The sequence below is a fragment of the Chaetura pelagica genome, unplaced genomic scaffold (genome assembly GCF_000747805.2).
Source record: "Chaetura pelagica isolate M959 unplaced genomic scaffold, ChaPel_1.0 scaffold486, whole genome shotgun sequence".
Classification (NCBI taxonomy): Eukaryota; Metazoa; Chordata; class Aves; order Apodiformes; family Apodidae; genus Chaetura; species Chaetura pelagica.
Window position 1 is genome coordinate 487,707 of NW_009953658.1, and position 11,600 is coordinate 499,306.

Below are 11,600 nucleotides of genomic sequence, written 5' to 3' on the forward strand. Positions count from 1 at the left end.
GAAAGGCTGAGAGAGCTGGGGCTGCTCAGCCTGGAGAGGAGAAGGCTGAGGGGAGACCTTCTTAATGCCTCCAGGTGTCTCAGGGTGGGTGCAGGAGGATGGAGCCAGACTCTGCTCAGCAGTGCCCAGGGACAGGGCGAGGGGCAACGGGCACAGGCTGGAACGTGGGGAGTGACATGGAAATGGGAGGGAAAACTTCTTTGCAGTGAGGGTGACAGAGCCCTGGGCCAGGCTGCCCAGGGAGGCTGAGGAGTCTCCTTCTCTGGAGACTCAGGACCCCCCTGGATGCAGCCCTGGGTGATGAGCTCCAGGGGATCCTGCTTTAGGGGGGGCTGGACTGGGTGATCTCCAGAGCTCCCTTCCAGCCCTGACAATTCCATGACTCTGTGACTGTTGCTGTGAGATGAGGTGATGTTTGTTTCATGTGACAGATGGAAGAAGAATTGGTGGCTCCAGCAAGGGCTGCAGGGGCAGCAGCAGCTCTGGTGGTCGGGCTGGGCCCGGGCAGAGCCCGTGGGCAAAGCCATGAGCATCCCCAGGGGGAAGGGTGACACTGCTCTGGGTCCTGCTGTTGCTGGTAGCTGGGAACATAAATTCTACATAGTTAACAAAATCTGAGGGTGATTTGAGGAAACTTTACTTAAACACAGCCCAGAAATCATGGGGGAAAGAACCTGCTGGGTAGGAGATCACCTGCTTGAGGGAGGTAAGGAAGGAGCAGGGAGAGATGGCACAGGGAGACATGGATCCCCTTCCTCTGGAAAGGTTGGCTGGGAAAGGAGAGGGAGATGCAGTTAATTTGAGCTGAAGTGTGTAGGAGGTTGATAAGGGGAGCCAAAGGAAATATCAAAGGCCAGAATGTAAAGATAGTAAGAAATTTTAGAGCATTAGAAGAAAATAAAAAAGTCTGGTGGGGATCCATTTCTGTGTGTAAATGATCCAATTGTATATTCTGGTGCAGGGGGGGGAAGTCAGAAATGTTCTGTTCCGAGCTGGGAACAAATCAGGAGGATGTATCTATCCATATGATGTGCTTGGAACAGAAAGTTTCCCAGCTGTAACCAAGGAGAAAGTGAGATAGTATTTGCTAAAAATAAAGGCACTCAAATTAACAGGCTTGAATAACATCCCCAAGTGTCTGAGCAAGGAAAGAGCCTCCAGATCCCAGCTCTGAAGTTCCAGGCACTGGTGGAGGGCTCTGAGATTCCGGGGTATAAAGCAGGTGATTCAGGAAACTGCAGCTGGTTCAGCTCAGCAGCAGTGCTGGGTATAGAAATAATGAAGCCATTAATTTGCTGCACAAGCGGCCGAGGGTGGGGAGAGCAGGGGCAGAGCAGGGGCCCTGGGGGTGGCACCAAACCTGCTCTGCCTCCCGGGCAGCCCCCCGGGGCTGCTGCTGGGGAGCTCAGTGTTTGGGGGGCTGGTTTTGGCTTCCTGAATTGGCGTGTGGCTGGTGAGTAAATAGCAGAGCAGTGACTGGAGCTGAGGGTGAGAGCCCCGAGCAGGAGCAGAGCCCAGCGTGGGGCTGTCACCAGTGGGGCTCCCACAGCCCCTGGGCCCCCCTCAGCACCTCTGATGGGGCTCCAGGACAGGGACACCCCGGCTGTGAGGGCTGTGGTGTCAGGGGCAGCAGGGGAACAGCTCCTGGGAAAGGCACTGGCACCAGGTCAGCCAGGCTGGGGAGCAGCCAGGGCAGGGGGACAGAGAATTCACAGGGCATGGAATTACCCTGGAGAAACAGAACTCAGTGAAGGACACTCACCTGAAGGGGCTCAGGAAAGCTGGGGAGGGGCTTGGGACAAGGGCAGGGAGGGATGGGAGCAGGGGGAAGGGTTTCCAGCTGGCAGAGGGAGCTGGAGCTGAGATGGGAGGGAGAAATTCTGGGCTGTGAGGGTGGGGAGAGCCTGGCCCAGGTTGCCCAGGGAAGCTGTGGCTGCCCCATCCCTGGGGGTGTTGAAGGGCAGGTTGGATGGGGCTGGAGCAGCCTGGGCTGCTGGGAGGTGTCCCTGCCCATGCAGGGGGGGCACTGGGTGGGATTTGAGGTCCCTTCCCACCCAGCCCAGCCTGTGACCCTATGACACAGGTTTCTCCAAGCTGACTGTGTTACTGTGGTTGATGGTGATGGATGTGGCAGGGACGTTTTGTGTGTGCTCAGAATGAGGTTGCAGAGGTGGGTGGGCTTGTGCCTTCTGATTGCAGCCCTGGCAGCTCAGTGAGGCCTCCCCTGGTGCAGGACAGAGCCTTGTCCCACGGGATGGGGCTGGCTCTGCAGGATCCTGCACTGATCCCCAGCTGAGCAGAGGTTGGAGGCTTAAGGAGCCCACCTTGCTCAGCCTCTTGGAGCAGGGCTGAGGGGGCAGTGGCTCTGGTGTGGGGGGATTTAACTCCATTGGCTCGGGGGCAGACACCTCACTGCAGACCCTGGGGCTGCACAGGAGCTCCCCTGGGCTCCCACAGTCATGGGTTTCAGTGAAATCCCATTTTGGATTATTTCTGCCCCAGCCTGTCCTGTGCCCAGAGGAGGTGATGGTCTGATAGGGCAGGAAGGAGACTTCAGAGCTCAAGTTCTCAGAAGGTGCATCTTCAGTTCTGGATCATCCTGCAGCCTTTCTCCAGTCTGAGTTCTTTGAGAGGCTGGAAGGGTGAAGCTGGTGATCAGAAATCCACAGAGCTCCACTCTGGGGTTGCTGAGGGTTGGTTCCTGTTGGTGAAGATTTATCCCCAGGACCCCCTGACTTTTTCCTGGTGCTCTTTGTGTATCCTGATTGATGGACCCATTGTCCTCCTGGTAGATGTCCATAGTGGAGGTCTGGAGCAGATTAATTCAGGTTTCAAAGCTTGTGTTCCTCTAAGTAACTTCTGATTCCTGGGACCAGGGGTGATTCAGGTGGTGCACTGTCAGGTCACAGAATCAGAGTGGTCAGGGTTGGAAGGGATCTCTGGGGATCATCCCATCCAACCCCTGCCAGAGCAGGATCCCCTAGAGCAGATCCCACAGGAACACATCCAGGTGGGGTTGGAATATCTGCAGGGATGGAGACTCCACAGCCTCCCTGGGCAGCCTGGCCCAGGGCTCTGGGACCCGCAGAGTAAAGAAGGATTTTCTCATATTCAGGTTAAACCTCTTGTGTCCCAGTGTGTGCCCATTGCCCCTTGTCCTGTCCCTGGACACCCCTGAGCAGAGTCTGGCCCCATCCTCCTGACACCCCCTGCAGATATTGACCAGCACTGATCAGATGCCCCCTCAGCCTCCTCCTCTCCAGCTGAGCAGCCCCAGCTCTCCCAGCCTTTCCTCACAGGCAGATGCTCCAGGCCCTGCAGCATCTCAGTGCCCTGTGCTGACCTCTCTCCAGTAGCTCCCTGTCCTTCTTGAGCTGGGTCATGCTTCTTACAGACCAACACCATGTCCTGAAGGCCCAGGCAGACCCCACAGAGCAGCTGGTTCCCTCAGACGTTGCTCAGAACTCAGCTCTCCCAGCTTCCTGATAACAAGGCATTTCTCCCAGTGCTTCTCACTGGTTGGCATCATTGGGGTGGTGAAGTGTCCCAGCTGGAGCACAGCAGCCTTGCTGGAGCCACAGGGATGGTGCCTCTGTCCTCCCTCACCAAGCAGCTGCTGCTTTGGTCCCTGTCACCCTTAAATGACTCCTTCCTTGCCCAGGGACAGTTTCCTGCTCCCTGCTTCCCACAGCCTGGCTCGAGCTGGGAGCACCCTGGTTGTCCCAGCTGTGCTGGGAACACCTTGGATCTCCACAGAGCTGCCATCTCCTTGAGGAGGGACTGTCTCAGGCTTTGGAACAGCCACATGTGCTGAGCCCAGGTCACAGCCCAGTCCTCTGCTTGGAGAGGTTCCACCTGGGCTGGTTCAGTGTTTGACACAGAATTCACCCACCTGGGGTTGTTTATCTTTCCAGTCTCTGTTGGGCACATCCAGCCCCACAGTCCTTCCCCCCATTCTGGTCTCGCCAACTCAGGAAGAGTTTTGTGCTCTTCTCCCTGATTCCAGGGTGAGGTTACAGAGCTGGTTGTGCCCCATCCATGGGCACAGCTGGATGCTCCACTCAGCTGCTGTAGCCAGTTGATCTGAGCCATGAGCTGCCCCCAGCTCCCCTGGGCTGGGCTTGGTTCATCCTTCACTGAGCAATCACTCCCTGCATTTCTCCCTTGGCTTCAGGAGCCCGTGGCCCTTGCCTGTCCTTTCAGAGCTTTCTTCTGCCTCACTGGTCACCCCAAGGGGAAGCCTTGGTGCTGTTACTCAAGTCACCTAAGAGCTCATCTGGAGAAATCCACCACCTAGAAACCTGTCTTCCAGAAAGATTGATCCAGGCTGGAACAGGAGCCCAGAAAAGCTGCTGAGATGATCAGGAGAACATTATCTGACAGACTCTACTAAAGCTTCAGATCCTTATCAATTGCTGGGAGGGATCAGACAAGGTGTGAAATGTCCCCTTGGGCCAGACTGACAGGTCCATGTCCTTGTGGGGGCATCACAAGATGCTGTTAGTGAAGGGGAGCACACCTGCCTGGCCACTTGGGGTGGTTCCAGCACCCAGTGTCATCACACTGGGGACACTGGCAGCAGTGACCCTGCTCAGGCCTGTTAGTGTCTGTCCTGGGAGCTCTGTAGGCCTTGGCCAAGTGTCTCCCTGAGCCTTCTCCAAACTGAAGTGTCCCAGCCTTCCCCATCTGTCTGTGTAGGGCACTTGCTCCATCCCCTTCACCATTTTAGTTGCCCTTCCCTGCTCCTTCTCCAGTCCCACTGCTCCCTCCCTGAGCTGCTGACCCAGACCTGCAGAGACCAGCATGGCCCCACGTGGCATTGCCCATTGCTTTCCACCTCTTCCCTGAGAGCTTCTGCTGCTTTTTTGGCTGCTGCTGGGCACCAAATCTGTGATTTTTGAGAGCTGTCAGGATCAGCTCCAAGCCTTGTCTGGAGCTGCACCCACCAGGTCCATGCTGAGCATCATGCAGCACGTTCCGATGGCTCTTTCCTGGCTGCTTTGCTTTGCGTGGCTCTGCACGGTGGCCCAGCTGCACCTTCTGCCCTCTCCCTCAGTCTGGGAGTCCTCCTGGAGTTCCTCAGCCCTGGTGCATCCTCTGGCTGCTCAGAAGGCAGTGGCAGCAGTTTGTAATGCCCAGACTCAGCCTGGTGTCTCCACATTCCTGTGGATGTTCTTTTAGGCTCCATAGACACACTCGGCATCATTTCATTCTTTATCTGTTCTCTTCTGCCAGGCCAAAACAGTTGGACTTGATAATCTTCAAAGTCTTTTCCAATCAAAATTATTCTAGGATTCTATAAAAGGCTTCTCTCCAGGAGCAGGGCATCCTCACCAGGCAGCTGTGGGCAAGAAACTGGAAGTTTTTCCTTATTGCTGGATCAAAACCAGTCAGGGTCCCCCCGCTTGGCTGCTCCTCCCCGCCCGAGGCCGTGGCTCTGGAGTGTCCCATCCATGGGCAGGACTCCTGCTGCTGGACCTCCTGAAGGTCCATCCCTGCTGCTCACAGGGATCAGAAGCTGGTTTGTGTGTCCTGGGCAGTTCCCCTTGTCACCCTGTCCCCAGGCAGCCCTGGGTGCACCGGGATCTTCCCTGTGGCTCTGCCCAAAGACAGGATGGGATCTGCTCTGCTCTTGTGCTCCTCCTTTCCTGGAGTCACAGACTGGGTTGGGTTGGAAGGGACCTTAAAGATCATCTAGTTCCAACCCCCTGCATGGGCAGGGACATCTCCCACTAGACCAGGTTGCTCAAGGCCCCATCCAACTTGGTCTTGAACACTTCCAGGGATGGGGCTTCCACAGCCTCCCTGGGCAGCCTGGGCCAGGGTCTCACCACCCTCACAGGGAAGAACATTTTCCTCATGTCCCACCTGAATCTCCCCTCTTTAAGCTTCAAACCATTGCCCCTTGTCCTCTCACTACACACCGGTGGAAAAAGCCCCACCCCAGCTTTCTTGTAGGCCCCTTCAGATACTGGAAAGTTGCTGTATTCGTGTCTCAGTGCTTTGCTCCTGAGTCCACCCTGACAACCCTTGCCAGGCAGGAATTGTTCCCCAGATCCAACCTCAACCTCCCCTGGCACAACTTGAGGCCGTTCCCTCTTGTCCTGTCCCTTGTTCCTGGGGAGCAGAGCCCGACCCCCCTGGCTCCAACCTCCTCTCAGCAGCTGCAGAGCCAGCAGGTCTCCCCTCAGCCTCCTTTGCTCCAGGCTCAACACCCCCAGCTCCCTCAGCTGCTCCTCACAAGTTCTCCAGCCCCTTCTCCTTCTGCTCCAGCCCCTTCCCCAGCTCCGGGGCCCTTCCCTGGACACGCTCCAGCCCCTCCAGGTCCTTCTTGTCCTGAGGGGCCCAGCCCTGACCCCAGGATTCCAGGTGTCCCCTCCCCAGGGGCAGCAGCATCCCAAGCTGGTTGCTCTGGGGATCAGCTCCCCAGGCTCCTCTTGTCCCTGCCAGGCCCCCAAGCTCTGCTCACACGGTTCATCATGCCCTGTTGACTCAGCACAGTTTGAAGCTGAACAGGAGCTGAAACCTTCACACCATCTTCTCACTGAGTTAACCTGCTTATCAGACAAGGGCTTCTCCTTGTATTTTGAGCAGGAGCAGCTGCTAGAGGAGCTGTGCTGGGATGGGTGAAGCTGCAGCTCTTGACAGTTGCAAAGTTCTGTCCTTGCTTCTCAGGCAGCAGCAGGTTGAGGGGGGGAATCAGGATTTTGTGGTTTTCAGAAATTGTGGTTTTTTACCCAGACATTCATGTGTAGCAGAAGCCCCTGCCAGGCCAGTGTCCCCCATGGTCAGCTTGTCACATCCATCCAGTGCATTTTCAGCCCTCTGGCTGCTTTTCCCCCTTTCTCCAGGACACCCTCCCCTGCAGGGCAGGTGAGCTGCAGCCTCCTGGGTGCTGAGCACCTGCCTGGCTCTGCTGTGACCTCCACAGCAATGTCTGGGGAGGTGGGATGGGTCTTGGAGGCTGTTGCTGAGAGACCTTTACTGCACACCCCTGAGGAGGCTCCCAGGTGCCCTGTCTCACTGTGGGAACCCAACTTGTTTTGAGCTGCCTCATCACCCAGGGAGAGACACCACAAGGAGCTGGTGCTCTCAGTGAAGACAAGGGGTGTGTGGCCTCATCCTCTCACCACAGAGTCATAAAAGGGTTTGGGTTGGAGGGACCTCAAAGCCCACTCAGTCCCACCCCTGCATGGGCAGGGACACCTCCCAGCAGCCCAGGCTGCTCCAAGCCCCATCCAACCTGCCCTTCAACACTGCCAGGGATGGGGCAGCCACAGCTTCCCTGGGCAACCTGGGCCAGGCTCTCCCCACCCTCACAGCCCAGAATTTCTCCCTCCCATCTCAGCTCCAGCTCCCTCTGCCAGCTGGAAACCCTTCCCCCTGCTCCCATCCCTCCCTGCCCTTGTCCCAAGCCCCTCCCCAGCTTTCCTGGAGCCCCTTCAGGCACTGGGAGCTGCTCTCAGGTCTCCCTGGAGCCTTCTCTTCTCCAGGCTCAACACCCCAACTCTCCCAGCCTGGCTCCAGAGCTGCTCCAGCCCTCCCTGCATCTCTGTGGCCTCCTCTGGCGTCTCTCCAACAGCTCCCTGTCCTTCTTTCCAGCCCTCAGAGTCAAGACCTCCCACTCCACTTCTCTGCTGCCCACTGGGGTGGATGGGTTTGGAGGATTAAAAATGAAACAGAAGCAGGGGCAGGTTCTGTCAGTTTCTCTCCTTGGTTTGGAAGGAGCAGGGTGGTGGATCACATGCAGATGATGAAACCCTTTCCATGCCATGGGTGAGGGAAGCCCTCAGCATCTTCCAGGTGGTGATTTTTCAGTATTTTCCTTGTAAATGTTTAATTTGTGTTGGTGTCTGTGGGGCTGGGGCAGGTCCAGGTCCAGGCCGAGCATCTGGAAGGAGCAAAGGGATGATCTGGTTGGCTCCAAAGCTGTGAGTCTGATGGCAGTTGCCATCAACAGTAAATGACCAGGTGCTGTGGGCAGTGGATAAGGAGTTAATTAATACAATTAGCAGCAGATAAACCTCACAGAACAGATTTCACTGTTCTGTGGGGTGTCAGGTTTGTCTGGTGATGGTGATGGGTGTTGGCAGCGCCCTGTGATGTCACCACTGCAAACCCCACAGAGTGGGATCCAGCAGGGGAGGAGCTCATGGAGTTATCAGGGAGAGCTTGGGTTGGAAGAGACCTTAGAGGTCACCCAGTCCCAACCCCCTGCCGTGGGTGCTGGGTGCTGGGTCTGGGCAAGGACCCATCCAGGAGGAACCGCCGCGCTCCGGGGTGTCCCCAGGACGCAGCTCCAGACCTGGTGCTGCTGGGGGAGTTCATCCATGTTCTGGGGATGAACCTGAAATCCAACCCAGCTGTGCAGGGAGCTGTGGTGCTGGGACACCCCGCGTGGCCCTGGGCCCTGCCCTGCCACCTGCCTCTGGAAAAACAGGGACTTGCACCCTATATAAATAACCAGCTGCAGTGGGTTGGGATCAGGGGAAGAGGCAGGAGGACTGAGCTCCAGAGCCAACCCCTTCCAGCCAGGGGGGCCAAGAGAGGAGATGAGGAGGTGATTTAGCTGGAGGAGGCTGCTAATGTCACTGAAATCAGACTTCCTGAGAAAAACGTGTGTTTTCTTGAGAATTGAGTAATTATTCAATCCATTATAAACAAAATTGAATCAACTGAATAATTGAAGACTTGAAGTAAAGTCATTATTTGAAAACAGCAGACTTGGCTCTGAAGGTAACAGGTCTCCAGCTGCTGTTGAAGCACAGAAACCCCAAACGTTCTGGAAATGCCAAAGCTCCCAGCACCCAGGGCAATTCCACCTTTTGGTCTGTGGTGCTTGTGGTCCCAGGTGCTGGGATGGGGGGGACCATGAGGGAGGGAGGTGGGACCAGCCTGAGGGAGGGGGGCACAGGAGCCTGGGACTGAGCACTGAGTTCTTGTAGGAATATAGGAACATGTTGGGGAGAGGGTTTAAGTGTTGGAATTACTAAACATTTAGGGCAAACCCACGGGGAAAAGGCTGAATTCTCCATATCTGGGGGTTGTTGAGACCTGGGGCTGATGTCGTGCAGGAGCTGAGTGACAGTGCTCCTGGTCTGGAACTGAGGGTGACAAGATCAGTGCTGCATGGACAACCTAATGCTGCCCTGACCTGTCTTTTGGGTGCAAAATATTGCCCATGCAGTCACTTGTCCCTTGATTGCCACCACCCCTTGCCTCACCCTAGAGCAGGAGCAGACCTGGAGCACAACCCACCCTGAGCGTGGACACCAAAAGGTGCCAACACACCCAGTTCTGTACACAGGGGGTGACTGAAACCAGTCACCCATGGGTGGGTAACCACAACCCAAGGGTTGAAACCAGCTTATCCAGCAGTGAAGCATCTGAGCTGTGTCATCCTCACCACCATCACACCCAAACCTCTGGCACTCCAAGTGAGGGTCCATCTGGGTATCTAAGTGCCTCATGGAGACCCTGGTGTTGCTACTCAGTGGACACCCAAGGCCTGAACTTGTGTTTCCCAGTGTATTCCTTGGTTTGTGTCTTGGAGACCTCCTGCCCTACCACCACAGCCCAGTGCTTGTTCTCCAAGGAGGGATCAGGTGATGCTGGTGCTGAACATGGCCAGGATTGAACTTCACCAGGTGTCCTGCAGACCCCTGGGAGGTGGGTCAATGGGTGGGCAGCCAGGGCAGCAAAGAAGTGTCTTCATCTGCACCATACGGGGGCTGCTGGTGGGGACAGGGCTGAGCTGGGAGGGCAGTGGCTCCTTGCCTGTCCCTCTGCTGGTCCCTCTACCTGCCACTGCTCCAGGTCCTCCTGCAGACCTGCACTATGGCTGGGGAGCCCCAGGGGTGCCCAGTGCCCTGGCATGAGTAGGAAGTGCCCAGTTGGAGTGGTCAGGTCCATCTCCTGGCCCCTGGCTGCAGGCCCAGGGTGCACGGCTTTGCTCTGGCCTGTCAGAGGTTCCTCAGCTTCTCCAGAAGGTTGTGGTCACTGGTGGGTGACACCCCCCAGGGACAGATTGGACACGACCATGTCCCAGGCTGCAGAAACAGCTGCAGAGACGGAAAATCACCCAGTATTGTGGCCTGACATCTGCCAGCCCTGCCCTCAGCGCTGACCCTGCTCTCCCTGTTTGTGTCCCAGGTGAATGGTGTCAACGTGGTGAAGGTGGGACACAAGCAGGTGGTGTCCTGGATCCGGCAGGGGGGGAACCACCTGGTGATGAAGGTGGTGTCCGTCAGCCGCAAGCCGGAGTCGGAGGAAGTGGTTCGGAAGAAGGGTAAGTGTGGGGTCCTGGGCTGGGGGGGTCCCCTGTGCCAGCAGCCCTGCAGGAGGTGGGGGCTCTGCCCAGAGGAGCTGGGCACGGGGTGGCCCTGAGGCCGAGCAGGGAGGGCAGCACCAGGGCAGGACCTGCCTGTCCTGGCGTGGGAACCTCAGCACACGCACGCGGCGCTGCCACGAGTGGGACAGGCTGGGAGGGGACAGAGGGGATGGGGACAGTGGTCTAGGGGCCTGGCAAGGAGCTGCCCTGGGCAGCACAGCCCCGACTGCTGACCAGGCCTCCTGACCCCCCAGGGGCTGTGGGGCAGCAGCAGCTCCAGCCTCACCCTGAGTGTGTCACCCAGAGGAGTTGGAGCTGGTTCCTCCTCAGGAGCCCTCTGCTCTGCTGAGACCCCCCTGCAGGGCTGGGGCCACCTCTGGGGTCCCCAGCACAGGAAGGACAAAGAGCTGTTGGAGAGGCCAGAGGAGGCCCCGGAGATGCTGGGAGGGCTGGAGCAGCTCTGGAGCCAGGCTGGGAGAGTTGGGGTGTTCAGCCTGGAGAAGAGAAGGCTCCAGGGAGACCTGAGAGCAGCTCCCAGTGCCTGAAGGGGCTCCAGGAAAGCTGGGGAGGGACTTGGGACAAGGGCAGGGAGGGATGGGAGCAGGGGGAAGGGTTTCCAGCTGGCAGAGGGAGCTGGAGCTGAGATGGGAGGGAGAAATTCTGGGCTGTGAGGGTGGGGAGCCCCTGGCCCAGGTTGCCCAGGGAAGCTGTGGCTGCCCCATCCCTGGGGGTGTTGAAGGGCAGGTTGGATGGGGCTTGGAGCAGCCTGGGCTGCTGGGAGGTGTCCCTGCCCACGGGGGGGTGCCAGGGTAGGGAACAGCCCCCGTGGTGGGGGGCAGTGCCAGGGTGGAGCCTGCCCTGTCTCAGGAATGCTGAGGTTGGGGGCACCACGGGTGGGACTTGCCCTCCCAGGGGGGCAGGTGGCCACGGGACCCCCAAAGGCTCTGGCCCCCAGGAGCAGAGCCAAGACCCTTCCCACGGGCAGCCTAGTGTGGGCTGATGTGCTTGTGGCCAAAGGGACAGGGCAGCCCTTGGGGAAGGGGCATCCAGCTGTGCGGGGCAAGGGCAGCCATTGAGGGAGGCTGGAGGCACATCTGGCAGCAGCTGGTGGTGGAGAATAGGACCTTGTCCTCGGACACCCAGCTGTGGGAGATGGGGGCACATCTGGCAGCACAGGGCAGGGGCACATCTGGGAGCAACTGGCAGCACAGGATGTCCTGTTGGCTCCTGCTGTGGCCCCTGTGCAGGGAGCCAGGCTGTGGGTAGGAGC

General features: G+C 57.9%; 1 protein-coding gene across 1 annotated transcript in view; it reads left to right on the top strand.

Moving 5' to 3' along the window:
* SHANK3 (SH3 and multiple ankyrin repeat domains 3) overlaps positions 1–11,600 on the top strand; it is a gene marked incomplete at its 3' end in the record, with an annotated part of 257,239 nt that overhangs the window by 212,930 nt on the left and 32,709 nt on the right. Inside the window, exon 13 of the mRNA XM_010000321.1 lies at positions 10,153–10,288. Coding sequence (XP_009998623.1) covers positions 10,153–10,288 — 136 coding nt within the window. The remainder of the gene's footprint in view (positions 1–10,152; positions 10,289–11,600) is intronic.